This window comes from Fistularia commersonii, chromosome 19, assembly GCF_037954325.1.
Source record: "Fistularia commersonii isolate RoL2024-O1a breed Wild chromosome 19, RoL_Fcom_v1.0, whole genome shotgun sequence".
Lineage (NCBI taxonomy): Eukaryota > Metazoa > Chordata > Actinopteri > Syngnathiformes > Fistulariidae > Fistularia > Fistularia commersonii.
In genome coordinates, this window is record NC_141302.1 from 16,829,653 (window position 1) to 16,845,889 (window position 16,237).

The following is a 16,237-nucleotide window of genomic DNA, read 5'->3' on the forward strand; positions in this document are numbered from 1 at the left end:
AAAGAGAATCCCTAAAACCCCTTGGGGTCAGCGATAGAAGTACTGTACATTTGGGATCTTAGAACAAAAGTGACACCCTTCATCTCCATGGAAACGCACCGTTGTGGTTGGAAAGTGAAAGAACACAAACATGTCTTTGTGCTGTAGAACACAATGATATCACTTGACTATTTTATCTAAAAATGACAAGAAAGACGTTTTCTTTCCTTTAAAGCTTTTCCCTTCAGGCGTTGTTACAGTGAATCCACCTCCTCCATCTAACCCTATTCTATTCTCTTCGCTCACATCGACTAACTTCATGGCCTCTTTCACAAAATCCATGAATCTTTTCTTTGGTCTTCCTTTAGACTTTCTGCCTTACCAGCATCCTTCTGCCAATATATGCACCATCCCTTCTCTGTAAATTCCAGGTCTGGGCTGCTCTCCAAAACATCTAACACGTGCTGTCCCTCTGATGGATTAATTCCTAATCCTATCCATTCTTGTCAGTCCTAAAGAGAATCAAAACATTTTCATCTCGGCTTCATCCAGCGCTGCTACTGGTCTTTAATGCCACATTCTCTAAACCATCCAACCCTGCTGGTCCCATCACTGTCTTACTGATACTTTTGTTTTCACACCTCACTCCTGACACTTTTCTCCAACCATTCCAAACTACTTGAACCCATTTCTCCACCTCTTCTCCACACTCTCTGCTGCTCTGGACTGTTGACCTCAAGTACTTAAAATCCTCCAACTTCTTGATCTCCACACCCTTTAGCCTCACCACTCCTTTTGGACTCCTCTCATTCACACACATGTATTCTGTCTTCCTGCAACTTATCTTCATCCCTCTCCTTTCCAGAGCATACCTCCATCTTTCAAGATTTTCCTCCACCTACTCCCTGCTCTCACCACAGATCACAAAGTCATCTGCAAACGTCATGGTCCATGTGTTGGGCTCCAGGGCTGGGGGTCTGGGTGCAGCCCCTATCACAGGTGAGCCTGATTGAGCAGGTGAATGATTCCAGCTGTGGGTGCCAGCACACCTGCGGCTGATCAAGCAGAGGATAAGAGGAGCCTGCCACCAGTCCTTTGGTGCAAAATTGTTGGTTCTTCCTCGCTTGTTCGTTACCCACCCCTGCCCCGACTTTGTTTTGTGGTTCCTCACCAGCTCTTAGTTCCTGATGGTTGATGCCTCTCCTTGCCAGCCCCTGGTTCCTGAGACCCCTGTGACATTCCCCAAGACACAACCCCGCCCTTGTACAGCTCTCCATTCACCTTCCTCATCAATGAACCCCTTTAGACGCCCTACTTCCTGATCGTCCTTGCTTTTGGGTCAGGCACCTCTTCCTTAAACATGTCACCATGGAGATCTCTGTCTGACCTAATCTGTCAGCCTTTTTATCACCGCTGCAAACAAGAGGGTGCTTAGCGTTGATCCCTGATGCAGTCCCACCTCCACCTTGAACTTCACTGTCACTCCTACAGCACACCCCACCACTGTCTCTCGGCTCATATATGTCCTGCACCAGGACATATCAAACATAATTCTCCGTCACTCCAGACTTTCCCAAGGTCCTGTCTCTGCCCCCTGTTGTATGCTTTTTCTAGGTCTACAAAGGCACAATGCAGCTCCACAGGTATATCAAGACCAACTGCCTTTCCACTCTTCATCCTCTTCAATGCCTTCCTCTCTTCATCTTTACCAATCTCATCTACTTTGTGGACCACAATAGTCACCTCTTCTACCCTTGCCTCTTTCATTTTTCACATTCATCAGCTCTTCAAATTACTCTTTCCATCTTCCCATCACTCTCCTAGCATCTGTCAATACATTTCCCTCTCTAGCCTTAATGACCCAGACCTGCTGTACATCCTTTCAATCTCTTTTTCTGTTTTTTTTTTTTTCTCCTTTGTTTCACTCCATTTCAGATTTATGTCTTCTAAGCAGTCTGTGTATTCAGTGCATTGTCTATTTCCTAAGTGTCTTTTACACAGTACAGTTTTCCGAGCAAAACTGGCTGGTCAAAAGTGCTTGTTCACTAATGTGTGGTCATCACAGTGTGTGTGTTCACTCATGTGTTTTGAATACAATGGGTATTTGATCACATGTGTTCACTAGTGTGTGTCTTAAAATGGGGAGTTCATTGTGCGTTTATCAAGTCTGTGTTCCATAGGATGTTCAATATTGTGTGCTCTAGGTACAGCATTTATGTTCCATGCAGTGTTAAATATGGCGCAAGTTTGCTGGTGTCTATTCATTGCAGTTTGTAATCTACTGTGTGCACATTCACCAGTGTGTAGTCATTGCCAAGTGTGTTCACGCTTCACTCGGTTTTCTTTCTACAGTGTGTTAGCCTGTGTGTGTTGACGATAGAGTATTTTTAATAGTGTGTTTGTCATGCTCGATAATGTTTATCAGCTATGGATATTAGTTTGGGTTATATTTTGTTGACTGAGTATTAAGAATGGCTTCTGCTGCAGTGTTGCCCATCCACTGCAGTGTTTAATGTTTTGACAATGTGTTTTTCACTGCAGCATGTGTTGCTCTTGTGTAATTACCACATTGCGCATTAGGTAGTGTGTTAATTTGCCTTTTCACAGCTAGAAATGATGTGGGTTTTAACCATTCACCTTTTAGCATGCTTATTATATAGCGTACCTAAACTGCAGTGGGTTGGACGTGGTCACGGTTGTGTTACATTGTGTGTCGCTGGGCCACACCACCTAATCTGCTAAAACACACCAATACTGTTGACCCTGCTGTCCGTAAAATACGGTATAGCAGAAGTTTTAGTTGCTGCTATGAGTTATTAACTGTTAAGGGATTGCTTTGATAGATGTCCTTGCAGTTGAATTTGTTTCTCGCAACCCATCTGTTGCAAAAGAAAGAAGAATTGAGAAGACAGCAATATCCAGGTTGGTGGAGGTAAGCAACCTTGCCATGTGCCTCAAACAACTTCTGCCTGAATATAGACTTCATGAGAGCTGCAACACAGGCACTGGACTCCCCTTCCATAAGACCCTTACGAAAAGAAAGTAGCTGATAAGATTGTAGTTGCCCCTCATCTATGAAAGGTGATCCATGCAGGCAATCCCTCCACAACCCTGTCACAGCTTCTTCAGCCTGCTGCCATTACGGAGGGACTGTTGACTCAGGACTCAAGTTTCATCCACCTGCCTATTTTGCCCTTTCTCCCTGTAGACTCCAAGCGGGGTCGCTGCCCATCTTTCGCCATGAGCTGAAAACATACCTCTTCACCAAGCACTACCCCACTAATCGCACTTAGCCCCCTACCCCGCCCCGAAGAGAAAAAAAAAAAAAGCGAAGAAATGTATGTATGTATATGGTTTTGAGATGACTATTTGGTAGAGTGGTCACTTCCAACTACTGGTAATTCGGATCTTCGGTGACTGAATTGCACTTTTTGTAAGTCGCATTGGGTAAAAGCGTCTGCCAAATGACTGTAATGAGCCCCCAGCCATCATCCCCGGCAACAGCTTCACCGTCGAACACACTTGATTCGGGTTAAAGCAGCCACTGCGGAAGCACTGAACTGACAGCACCTGCCCTTTTACTACTTTACTTTAAAGCTGTACACCTCAACTAGTTTTTTGTTGGTTTTTCTGCACAAGAGTGTTTGTACTTCTACATTTTCCGATACTTTGTATGCTACTGTTTTAACATCTATTTATGAGCAAGCTTCCTCTATTGCACAGCACACTTCCTGCTGTGAAATTTCTTTAAAAGGCACATTCTATTGTTCCATATATGTGGAAAATGAAAGAGAGGCAAGGGTAGTGGAGGTGACTATTGTAGACCACAAAGTAGCTCAAATTAGTAAAAGTGAGGTGAGAAAGGTATTGAAGAGGATGAGTGGAAAAGCAGTTGGTCCTGATGATATACCTGTGGAGGTGTGGAAGTGTCTAGGAGAAGCAGCGGTAGATTTTCTGACTAGATTATTCAACAGGATCTTAGAGAGTGAGAAGATGCCTGAAGAATGGAGACAGAGTGTGATGGTGCCTATTTTTAAGAATAAAGGGGATGTGCAGAATTGTGGCAACTATAGAGGGATAAAGTTGATGAGCCATACAATGAAGTTATGGGAAAGAGTAGTGGAAATTAGACTGCAGTATGGCTTCAAGCCTACCTAGAAGGAGTATTACAGATGCAGTATTTGGGTTGAGAATGCTAATAGAAAAGTACAGAGAAGGCCAGAGGGAGCTGCATTGTGTTTTTGTAGACCTAGAAAAAGCCTATGACAGGGTGCCAAGAGAGGAGCTCTGCTATTGTATGAGGAAGTCTGGAGTGGCAGAGAAGTATGTTAGACTGGTGCAGGACATGTATGCTAGCTGTGAGACACTGGCACGGTGTGCTGTAGGGGTAACAGAGAAGTTCAAGGTGGAGGTGGGACTCCATCGGGGATCAGCTTCTCCCCTTCTTGTTCGCAATGGTGATGGACAGGCTGACAGATGAGATTAGGCAGGAATCCCCATGGACCATTATGTTTGCGATGACATTGAAAGTTAGTCGCAGCAAGACAGAATATATGGGTGTGAATGAGGGGAACTCAGGTGGAACGGTGAGGCTACAGGGAGTGGAGATCAAGAAGCTGGAGGATTTCAGGTACTTAGGGTCAACAGTCCAGAGCAACGGAGAGTGTTGAAAAGAGGTGAGGAGACGGGTCCAAGCAGGTTGGAATGGGTGGAGAAAAGTGTCAGGGGTACTATGTGATAGAAGACTTTCGGCCAGAATAAAAGGAAAGGTGTACAAGACAGTGGTGAGACCAGCGATGATGTATGGACTAGAAACTGTTAAAATGACCAAAAGACAGCAGGCAGAAGTAGAGGTTGCAGAGATGAGGATGTTTAGGTTCTCTTTGGGAGTGACCAGGATGAATAGGATCAGGAACGAGTCTATCAGAGGAGCAGCACATGTTGGATGTTTTGGAGAGAAGGTCAGAGAAGCCAGACTGAGATGGTTCAGACTTGTACAGAGGAGGGATAGAGAATATATTGGTAGACAGATGCTGGAATTGGAGCTGCCAGGCAAGAGGTCTCGAGGAAGACCAAAGAGAAGATTTATGGACATAGTGAGAGAGGATATGAAGGTAGTTGGTGTGAGAGAGGAGGATACAGAGAATAGGGTTAGATGGAGCAAGTTGACTTGCTGTGGCGACCCCTGAAGGGAAAAGCAGAAAGAAGAAGATTCTATTGTTCTATTCCAATATTACAGGTCCGTTACCGCACAATGGGTCTTAGGCGACACAATTTCCACCCTCTGTATATCAAGAGAATGTAGCCAACATATGGGCGTACCGATAAAATTAAAGATAACCGCAATAGCCTGAGGGGTTGCACTTCTTTCAGTAGGAGCGAGCCCTTATTTTCTGTTTCACAGTTCTTTTATCAGTCATCTTTGCCTTTTAGTTAAACATGCTGGGTTCTTCTGGCCCACAGAAAATTGTTAAAGAATTTATCTACAATTGGAATCGTTTCTATCACAACGAGGACTGAATATTCTTGTCTAGACAACTGGACTTGAATTTCTTCACTTGAAGAGGTTTCAGAGGCTTCTTCAATTCAGAACTGAGGGGTAGCGCTCTGACTCGTGACCGGTTGCTATCGTAACTTTTAAATATCCCTTCAAAATGAAATTCAGATATGCCACAAATACATTTATAAAGATTTTTTTTTATTTTCATGAACATTTCAAACATTTCAGAATATGGAGTCAATGTCAAGAAACCTTAATAGCGCATTCGCATTTTCTGATACGGTGGTCCTCAGCAATGCCTTCTGTTCCTCAAGTTTCTTTATTTTTTCTTTTAAAATACTCTAGGAGCTTGTCTTTTAATCCCAGGTGTGTCCGTTTTTGTGCCACGGGACCGGTCTTTCCCCCGGTGTGTTCAGATTTCAGTCAGGGAAAACGTCACAACGGTCAGAAACTGATCAAGCAAGAATGGTTCATTCAAAGTCAGGAAATACTTACGAGATATCCCGGGCCAGAATGTCACCCCGAGAGGATCGTTCACCCTCTCTGGGTGTGACATCCACTGAGGCGCGACCAGCAAAGTGTACAGGTGATGAGGTTCTGGCCCCGAGGCAAGGGGCCACGGTCATTTTATACCTTCACCCCAACAGCTGGGTCAATTCCTAATCACACTCTTGGAATTGAGCAACTTCGGGTGCTGGGCTGCACCTTGGACTGAGTCGCGGGCTGCGTGACTGATTGCGCGCGGGGGGTGTCGATGGAAAAATATGGAGTTGGGCAACCCTCTGTCGTCACGGGACGAATTTTGACAGATGCTTGGTCTCTAAGAGGCGAAGCAGTTTTGACTGCCTCATTGTCTCGTTAGAGAGCCGGTTGCCGCATATTGTGCAGTGTGGGCTAGATATGTGGGAATCACCTACCGGGATAAGACGATATTTCAAGTAGGATTCCTAGTATTGTCCGTTAAAAGCTCTCTTTTTCTTCCAAGTAGGCTCTTCTCCTGTCTCTTCACTGGGTCTTTTCCCCTTCGAAAGAACTCTCCAAAGACGTCTGTTTCTTACTCATTTTGCTAGCTTGTGGGTTCAATTCTGGTGCACAAGTGACCCAGGCGTCACCAGGTTTTTCAAAATAAAAGATCGCCCGGACTCAGATAATACATAGAGCAGAAATAATCAATTATTTCTTGTGCAGCCCGGTACCAATTGATCCAAGGACCCGTTCCGGTACGTGGCCCGGGGACCACTGTCCTAGAGTATTGAAGTGTTGTTGAGCAAGACACTGAACCCCTAACTGCTCCCCTGGCATTGGTTGACAGCAGCCTACTGTTCATCGTTCATTCATGATGGGTTAATTGCAGAGAATGAATTTCCCCATGGGGATTATTTAAGGATAAGTTATTATTACATGAAGGGAAAATAGACATTAGACAAAACGGGTGATACGTGTCCAGGAGCCAGGAGCGTGCTCAGGTGTCTCAGCGTGAGTCTACAGGGGTAGGAGGAGGGAGTAGATGGAGCACGCCCAGCGGCGGACAGGTTTGCCCACTCTGCCAATGACTGGAAGCTTGTGGGCGTAGGCGCGTGGGGGCACGGTGGGGAGGGGTGGGGTTGGGGCAAATGTGGTTTGGAAGGGACGACGGCCCTGGCAGCGGCGGCCCATCTGCCTCCCCCCAATGAGGAAGGAGAAGGTGGGAGGCACTGTCTGAGGAGAGGTGAAGCGAGCTTTGGGGAAAACGTCCCGGGACACGCCTGTCGAGCGCTGGCTTGAACGGGATGATGAGGAGCGGGAGCGCTGGACCGAGGACGCTGAGGAGGAAGAGGAGCGGGCCAGAGACCTAGGAGAGATCAGTGTCATCTTACTAAAGCTGGGGAATACAGAAATATACAACGTTACTTACTCACAGCATGTATTTTGCAATATGTTATTTCTAAATATTGAGGAAATGGGCACATGATATTTTACTGTCTATATCCAGATTATTTTACGCTATGAATCATGCTTTTACAGTTGTTTGTTTTTAAGGATTCTTTTGACCATTCCGAACTTTCACCTCTAATTTACCCTTACTCTGAGTAAAACTCATGAAGAATATGAAGAAGTCGGGAGTTAATTATTTTGAGGAGGTGCTCTTTAAAAAAAAAAAAAACATCAAAAAAGATTGAGTGGCATCAACAACATATTAACTGACATGAATAAGAAATTCATTTTAAGAGTATCATCCAGAAAATAGCAAGGATAACTGAAAAACTCAAAGAGCAGTTCCTTGTTTATACTAGAAACAGCAGTAAACTGCTGAGGTCAGCTGTCACGTCTACATGCAGGTATTGGGTGTACCTTCCTGGTCCAGGGGTGGCCAGGCTGGGCGGAGGGGGCTCTGTGCGAGGGCTCCCGTCCTGCCGAGGGCTAATGTTCAGGTTGGCGGTCAGTTGCGGCATCTTGCGGGTGTTGTCGGCATTGGCGGCAGGGGGGTCTTTCCTGGAATCACTGGTCTGGGACAGACTACACGTGCTGCTTGTACCGAACCCGGGGCCAGTGCTGAACCGGACAGCCAAGCTGTCGCCGAAGAACGAGTACAGCTCACAGTACATGTCTGGGAGGGGGACGGGGGTCCACTCTTCCCAGAGGCAGCCACCCCCCCCTGCCTGCAGGTGGCTGGCAATACCCAAGGCAGCCTCCGACAGGGGCTCCGGAGGAGGGCTGAGACCAGGGGAGCTCACCCAATGTCCCCCGGTGCTGGATGTAGGGCCCGGGGGTCCCCCAACACTCCCCTCTCTGGTCTGGGACAGAGACACAGCCTTCATCTTCAGCAGACGCTCAACCGCGACCTGCAGGTCAAACAGAGAATTGCTTCAGAAAGCTGCGTTCACTCAACCTTGGACTACAAAGGAGACCACTGATAGCAGGAAACTCTGAATATGAAGGGCATTATTTCCCATAATCCTCTTTCATGGCACTCATACTGTAAATGGCTGCAGGCCTGAGTAGTTCTTAAGGCTGGTTGAAGCAGGACTGACCAGGATGGCGCCGTAGACCTTGTGTCCGTCTGCCTTGACCTGGGCGTTGGACACTGAGTAGTCGTCCAACACAGCCTGCAGGTTGGCCCAGTAGGCGGGGAGATGGGGGAACAGGACCCGCTCCACAGCCTGCCAGAAACAATAAATACATAGAGAGAAAAGATCAGCAGGTTCTCCTGTTAACCCAAAGTAGATGTCTTCAGGTTGATGTGGTAATTTATTTTTTTTTTTGTATTATGATCAGTTCAACTGTTGTCATGGTTACTAGTGTGGTATGAGTAAATCATTGGCCATTCTGAATCAACTTTTTTCTGTTTGTGCGTTACTTGCTGCAAACTTTTGAGCAACATCTTCTAAAATGACCATACCTACAATTCAAACTATGTGGCGTGGAAGGACACAAGAGGTGGAGAACAAACCTTCCAGCCCAGAGCGTGGAGACCAACAACGGCCCCATAGTGGGAGCAGAGGGGTCTGACTGGGTCAGACAGAACCTTCTGGAGTGACAGCAGGATCTGGTGGTACAGCCCGCTCACCAGGTCACCATGAGTCCTGTTAGGAAACACACCTCAACAAACAATGCTCCTTGGGTGGTTCCAGCTGACTGTTCAGAACATGTTTCTCTAGAATGTCGTAAACATGGCTCGAGCCTCTGACCAGAAGATGTGGCTGAGAAGCAGGGCGGCGTAGTCCCGGAGGGTCCAGTGGTCATTGAGCGGGTTGATGGAAGCGGCCAGCGGCTCCAGGATGCAGTACATGACACTGGACACCAAGCTACGCACGTACGAGCCCAGGTATAGGTATGGGTTCTGGACCAGGCTCTTCACCATGTGCAGCAGCCGGTTGAGCTGCTCCAGGTCGTGGCTAACGGACTTCACCTGTACAGAAGATCCTTGGTCACTGCTGCGTTCACAGTGACAGACAGACGCCTGCACATTTTCATGTTTGATGATCTGACAGTTTGCGGTCAGTAGTCACAACAGTCACAACTTTCATTTTCCTCACTTTCCTGCAGAACACCATCTTTTAAAGTGTTGTGATCCTTATTCCATGGTACTTGTCTCATTTTCCTCTGACTATTATTATATCTTGCATGGTTCCAATGTAATTTCTAACTAATTATGGGACATTTAACAATTTGCTTTTTTTGGTAACTTTTTGACTAATTTTCTAAACTTTCTCACACTTTTTCCAAGAAATGTCTCTCAGCCGTACAGATAATGTCTTTCTGACAGACTCTGTCAGTCTTGCTTTTTTGAGTATCAGCTTTCCAGTAAATGTTTCATGGATGCCATAACAAAGGATGGATATCTCTTACCCCGCTGATGACGTACACGAAGTATGGCAGTAGGGCAGCGATCTTTGAGTTGGACTGCAGGTCCAGCAAAGCCAACTGAGACAGAACAGTGATGTCAAAGTTGAATGTACCCCTCCCAACATACACACACATATACACACATACAGGGTATAGTAACACATACCTTGAGGAGGTGGGGGTCCTCACCCAGGATAGCACGGGTGATCTGCTGGTAGTACTTCAACAAGTCGTCTGAGAGTGTCTGCACTGCGCTGGGAACTGACAAACCCAGGAGGTCACACAAAAAAAATCTGGGAAACACCATTAGATTACACTAAACTCTAATCCCCCCCACAGATACTCCTCTCCCCTATTTGCCATCCATATAAGTTCTTGAACATTATTGAATTCATTTCTTGTTAATCCATTAGGTATAGTTAGCTTTCTTTAATTGAAATCTATTGCAAAACATTTGGATCGTGTCTGGCTGAGCTTCTGATTTAGGGAATGTCTTTCTCAGGCCTTTTTTTCCCCCACATTCTTCTCATCATTTCATCTGAGTTTTAATCTATTGATTGAAGTTTGTTCAACACTGATGTTTCCAAGCACTCCAAGATTCAAATGGCAGAAAAAAATAAATTGTAGTGGTAATTTTACTGTTCATTTTGAAAACTTTAAATAGATGAAGACAACATTTTTAGAGCAAACAATGGGATGTTTTTTCAGACTTTTCTATAACCTGCACAGAAACATGAGAAGAGAAACTTTCATGTTTACGTTATGATAACTTCCTGATATGTTTGTGCCTCACCTGTGCCCTGAGGTTCCAGGTTGCCTTTTCCATCCAAGTACGATACATTCACTAACACACAAAGCACAGGAGAAACTGTTAACACACTGATGGGAAAAGACCAGGCAACTTGGGCTTCTTTTCCACCTAGATGTGAAACTGAGCTTACAAAGTATATTTTCATGATTGGATTTGTATTGAATTAAATGCAGCCTCAGGGCAGCACGTGCCGGTGTCTCCCTGAGCCAGCCTCAAGCGGGCACGGGCCAGTGTCTCCCTGAGCCGGTCCCAAGCCCGGATAAATGCAGAGGGTTGCATCAGGAAGGGCATCCGGCGTAAAACTTTTCCCAAAACTAAAACATGTCAATCAAACCTAATAACCAGATCATACCAGATCGGCCCAGGCTAACAACGACCGCCATTGGTGCCGATGATCTACAGCAGGGGTGTCAAACTCATTTCTCATCGCAGGCCACATGTGGCCTAGGTAAATGTCAAGTTGGCCGGACCATTAAAATAATGGCATACTCAGCAATAAATAACCAAAATATAATGTCTTTGCTCTGTTTTGGTGTAAAGAAGTACAAGGACATTAAGAAAATCTTGGAATTTAATGAACAATCCCTTTACAAAACATTTTATGAAACACCTCATATTTCCTTTGACAAAAGTGCAATTTCTATCATTCACATGTATGCATTGCAATCACGTGATCATGCGATCCCACTGATTGTACAAAGGCACAAAACTTTCACAAGTAATTGGTATTGAAAAATATGGTAATGCACTTTAAGATTAAATGAGACTTATAAAGAAAGGGATTTTTAAACCATTTACACATGTGCATATAAAATCTGAATTGAATCCCTGCCTACACCCTACAAACTAAAAAGACTTTCAAATTATCCTGCGGGCCTGGTTGAACCCCCTTGCGGGCCAGTCCCGGCCCGCGGGCTGTATGTTTGACACCCCTGATCTACAGGGAACCTATGGAAACTGGGCTGTGGTTGGTCAAAGAAGGACAGGAGGCGTGTTCGGAGGCAGAGAGAGAAAAGGAAAGGCAAGAGTCTGGGACTGAGAGTAAGGGCTTTGAATATTGGGACTATAACAGGAAAAGGTAGAGAGTTGGTCAACATGATGCAGAGAAGGAAAGTGGATATACTGTGTTTCCAGGAGACCAGGTGGAAAGGCTGTAAGGCTACAAGCTTAGGAACAGGCTTTAAGTTGTACTATCATGGTAGTGATAAGAAGAGTAATGGAGTAAGAGTTATCTTAAAAGAGCGGTTTGTTAAGAATGTTCTGGAGGTGAAAAGAATGTCAGATAGACTCATGAATCTGAAACTGAGAGAAACTGAGAGAATGATCTATACTGGTTGGTGAAACAGAGATAACGATGGAAAGGATGTACAACAGTACAACATGTACAACAGGTGATTACGAACAGAGAGGGAAATGTATTGAAAGATGCTAGAAGAGTGATGGGAAGATGGAAATAGTACTTTAAAGAGCTGATGAATGTGGAAAATGAAAGCGAGGTAAGGCTAGAAGAGCTGACTATTCTCGACCACAAAGAAGCAGAAACCAGTAAAAGTGCAGTGAGGAGGGCATTTGAAGGGGATGAGTGGAAAAGCAGTTGGTCCTGATGATATACCTGTGGAGGTGTGGAGAGGCAGCGGTAGAGTTTCTGACTAGATTATTTAACAGGATCTTAAGAGTGTGAGAAGACGCCTGAAGAATGGAGACAAAGTGTGATGGTACCCATTTTTGAGAATAAGGGGGATATGAAGAATTGCGGCAACTATAGAGGGATAAAGTTGATGAGCCATACAATGAAGTTTTGTGAAAGAGTAGTGGAAATTAGACTGCAGTATGGCTTCAAGCCTACCTAGAAGGAGTATTACAGATGCAGTATTTGGGTTGAGAATGCTAATAGAAAAGTACAGAGAAGGCCAGAGGGAGCTGCATTGTGTTTTTGTAGACCTAGAAAAAGCATATGACAGGGTGCCAAGAGAGGAGCTCTGCTATTGTATGAGGCAGTCTGGAGTGGCAGAGAAGTATGTTAGACTGGTGCAGGACATGTATGCTAGCTGTGAGACACTGGTACGGTGTGCTGTAGGGGTAACAGAGAAGTTCAAGGTGGAGGTGGGACTCCATCAGGGATCAGCTCTGAGCCCCTTCTTGTTCGCAATGGTGATGGACAGGCTGACAGATGAGGTTAGACAGGAATCCCCATGGACCATGATGTTTGCAGTTGACATTGTGATCTGTAGTGAGAGCAGACAACAGGTAGAGGAAAATCTAGAGAGGTGGAGGTATGCTCTGGAAAGGAGAGGAATGAAAGTAAGACAGAATATATGTGTGTGAATGAGAGGAACTCGGGTGGAACGGTGAGGCTACAGGGAGTGGAGATCAAGAAGCTGGAGGATTTCAGGTACTTAGGTTAACAGGTATGACAGGCTGACAGAGGGTTAGACAGATGCTTGAAGATGACATTGTGATCTGTAGCGAGAGCAGGGAACAGGCTGAGGAAAATCTAGAGAGGTGGAGGTATGCGCTGGAAAGGAATGAAAGTTGGTCGCAGCAAGACAGAGTATATGTGTGTGAATGAGAGGAGCCCAGGTGGAACGGTGAGGCTACAGGGAGCTGAGATCAAGAAAGTAGAGGATTTCAGGTACTTGGGGTCAACAGTCCAGAGCTACAGAGAGTGTGGAAAAGGGGTGAAGAGGCAGATTCAAACAGGCAGGAATGGGTGGAGAAAAGTGTCAGGGGCACTATGCGATAGAAGACAATCAGCCAGAATGAAAGGAAAGGTGTAGAAGTCAGGGGTGAGACCAGCAATGCTGTATGGCCAAGAAACAGTTACAAAAACGAAAAGACAGGAGGCAGCGATAAAGGCCGCAGTGACGTAGATGCTTGAGTTCTCTTTGGGAGTGACCAGGATAGATAAGATCAGGAATGAATCTATCAGAGGAACAGCACATGTTGGACGTTTTTGAGAGGCCAGAGAAGCCAGTCTGAGATGGTTTGGCCATGTGCAAAGGAGGGATAGTGAATATATTGGTAAACGGATGCTGGAATTGGAGCTGCCAGGCAAAACGTCTGGATGAAAACCAAAGAGAAGATCTATGGACATAATGAGAGAGTATACGAAGGTAGTTGGTGTGAGAGAAGAGGATACAGAGAAAAGGCTTAGATGGAGAAGGTTCATTCGCGGTGGCGGCCCCTGAAGGGAAAGGCGGAAGGAGAAGATCGGTAATGAATTAACAAAAGTGCATGCAAAAAATTATTTGATTCACTAATTTATTGCTTGTTTTGTGTTTCTGCTACCCTATGTTGGGATTTTTATTCTGCTCTGCTGCGAAACTTAACACACACATCATCACAATATTTTTTTCCCTTTGTTCCCATTCTGTGAGATCCCTTCTGCAGGAGTCGTACGCGTCTTACCTCGCACCATGGTCTCAGCACAGCCCTTAGGTATGTTGGTGGCCAGAGCCAGCTCCACGAGGTTGATGTCTCTATCCTCGATGAAGAAGAGTTCACCTTCCTTCACAGAGCGGAACAGCAGAGCATCCTGCGCGCCATAACCACAGATGGTCTGTTTCACAGGAGGGGGACATTTTGACCAGGGGACAAATTAACCTGGAGACATGACGATTTACAAATCCAAGGGGAGAATCACCTCCACATTGCTCCAGCGCAGAGCTCGGTTAAAGTCCTCCACTGTCAGCTTCCTCCTTTTGGCATGTCTCATGAACTGTGAGCTGCTCTATGAGTTGACAAATACGGGAAATGTATTGTGAACAAACTTACACAGGTGAAGTCAAAGTCAACTTTATTGCAAATATGACCATACCTTCACATATACAGAGCATTAAAATAGCGGTGACCCATGGTGGAAAAGTACAAAACAATGAACAACAATGAGTTATGCTGAGGTAGATAGGGTTAGGTTTGATTTTTAAGTGACAACAGTGAAAAGAGCTGTGGTCAATTCCAAGGTTATTAAAAATGTAGTGTGAGTGACTAGATTTAATTCCTCATTTTCTATTTCCTGTGGTCATGGGAGAAAATTGCCTCTCTCCAGTACCCACCCCACCCCCACCCCTTGTCTCTGAGTGTAGGACAAGCAGTACAGAAAATTAATGAATGAATTATCCCTGAGTTAACTGTGGACTAAAGGTGCTCACAGAACTTCCTCTCACCTGTGTCGCCTCTCTCAATCGGTAACAAACATCCTCGGCCAGCAGCGCTGCCACGTCGTCAGCAAGCTCCACACCAGCGCTCTCCGCCATCAGCTTCACAGAGTCCGGAGAAACTTCTGCGAAGCGCCTCTCTTCCCGATCTGCCATGGTCACGGACACTGCAGCGGGGAGACAAGCGGGGATATTCTTAAGCTTGTTTTCTTGTGTAAACCACAAACACGAGTAGATTGTTGCTGTGCGAACCGCTTTCCACCGTTCCAGATAGATTGGCAACGGTCCCCGGTGAGGAGGGCCCAACACCTCCGGATGGTGCTGGTACCGCTAAGGTGACTACGATGACAGATTACAGATTCCGCATTTTCGAACAAACTCGAGGAAAACAACAACAGAGACAAATTTGACAGGAATGTGAGAGCGCAGACTTCCTTGCTACATCAAAGTTTCTCCACCACTTCCAGACGAAGTTTGGTGGTCCAATGTGAGGCAACCTTTTCGATTCAGACTAATTGTCGCTGGCTATGGAAGCTGCGTTGTTGGTCAGGTGGAAAGCGGCAAGCATAGATTAAAAGTTAACATTAAAGCAACTGTAACATTGACTGCCACTGTTTGGACGACTGATATGTATAGATCTTCTTTTTTAAAGATGTACGTGTCATTATGATGGAGCAGCCACATGTTCATTCTTTGCCAATATGTTGCAGCTGTAGCTAGCTAACTTTTACAAGCGAATGCCTCATTTGCGAGTGATAAAAACCTTTCGTGGTGATCCAAATTAAAAATATACCACCCCAAAAGTCACATTACCGTTTCGCCAAGCTCCCCTGCGGGCTGAATACTATCAGTCAAGCGAAAACTTTGCATAATTGTCGCAGATTCTGACTTAAGCGGCTTTGTACCGCCATGACAGCGTCAAGCTACCGAACATCGGAAACGCGGGAAGTCCTATTGAAATTTTCAAAATAAGACACATATTTTTTATAATCCAAGGTAATAACCAAAATATAAAACACAAAATTGTATCAGATACGTACAATATCAGTTATTTGACTGAGTGAGAGCCTGGTCATAAACTCTGACTTCTGGTTTATTTTTGGCAACTTGAATTCTTGTTTTTTCTTCTTCCAACGTAGGTTTCGGTTTCCCGTGTTTACAGGTTCGGCACCTCCAAGAAATCTGACTTGAGGGAAACCATCAGTCAGATACTGAGGGAATTTTGCTGAAAAAAATATGGTTCAAGTAACAGCTGGAGATTCATTTCAAACTAAAATAAAGAAAAGCTGGGATTCATGAGAAAGTACTACGTAGTTCCAACAAGCTAAGGTTGTGAGATACAAGCTGTGGCTCCCATCTAAAACGGTGCCTAGAGTAGCAAAAAAAAAAAAAAAAAAGCCTGGTTTTACACACGTAGCAGGGCTTGCTTTAGACAGAACTCAGTCATACCCATCAGTTGATAGG

The 16,237-nt window shown here is 45.2% G+C and overlaps 1 protein-coding gene across 2 annotated transcripts; it reads right to left on the reverse strand.

The window, feature by feature from the left end:
- Positions 1 to 5,656: 5,656 nt before the first annotated feature.
- taf6l (TAF6-like RNA polymerase II, p300/CBP-associated factor (PCAF)-associated factor) lies at positions 5,657 to 15,724 on the reverse strand. 2 transcript variants are annotated; one of them, XM_086166462.1, is made up of 12 exons: positions 15,587 to 15,724; positions 14,783 to 14,940; positions 14,260 to 14,346; positions 14,025 to 14,175; positions 10,599 to 10,649; positions 9,972 to 10,066; positions 9,809 to 9,883; positions 9,148 to 9,368; positions 8,910 to 9,042; positions 8,491 to 8,619; positions 7,811 to 8,301; positions 5,657 to 7,310 (listed from the first exon to the last, which is right to left on the reverse strand). In XM_086166462.1, the coding sequence occupies exons 2-12, from the start codon at positions 14,927 to 14,929 to the stop codon at positions 6,962 to 6,964; spliced, it is 1,929 nt and encodes a 642-aa protein (XP_086022588.1). In that variant the 5' UTR covers positions 14,930 to 14,940; positions 15,587 to 15,724; the 3' UTR covers positions 5,657 to 6,961. The 2 variants fall into 2 exon arrangements, with proteins under 2 accessions (XP_086022588.1, XP_086022587.1); XM_086166461.1 differs by having other exon boundaries at positions 5,657 to 7,340.
- Positions 15,725 to 16,237: the final 513 nt, after the last annotated feature.

Bases quoted from the DNA above. Each gene is read 5' to 3' on its own strand.
- taf6l (XM_086166461.1), bottom strand. From the start codon at position 14,929: ATGGCAGATCGGGAAGAGAGGCGCTTCGCAGAAGTTTCTCCGGACTCT. The intron at 14,176-14,259 runs GTGATTCTCCCC...CCTGTGAAACAG, and splicing joins TGCGCTGGAGCAATGTGGAG to ACCATCTGTGGTTATGGCGC. The intron at 9,043-9,147 runs GTCAGAGGCTCG...GTTTCCTAACAG, and splicing joins CTTCTCAGCCACATCTTCTG to GACTCATGGTGACCTGGTGA.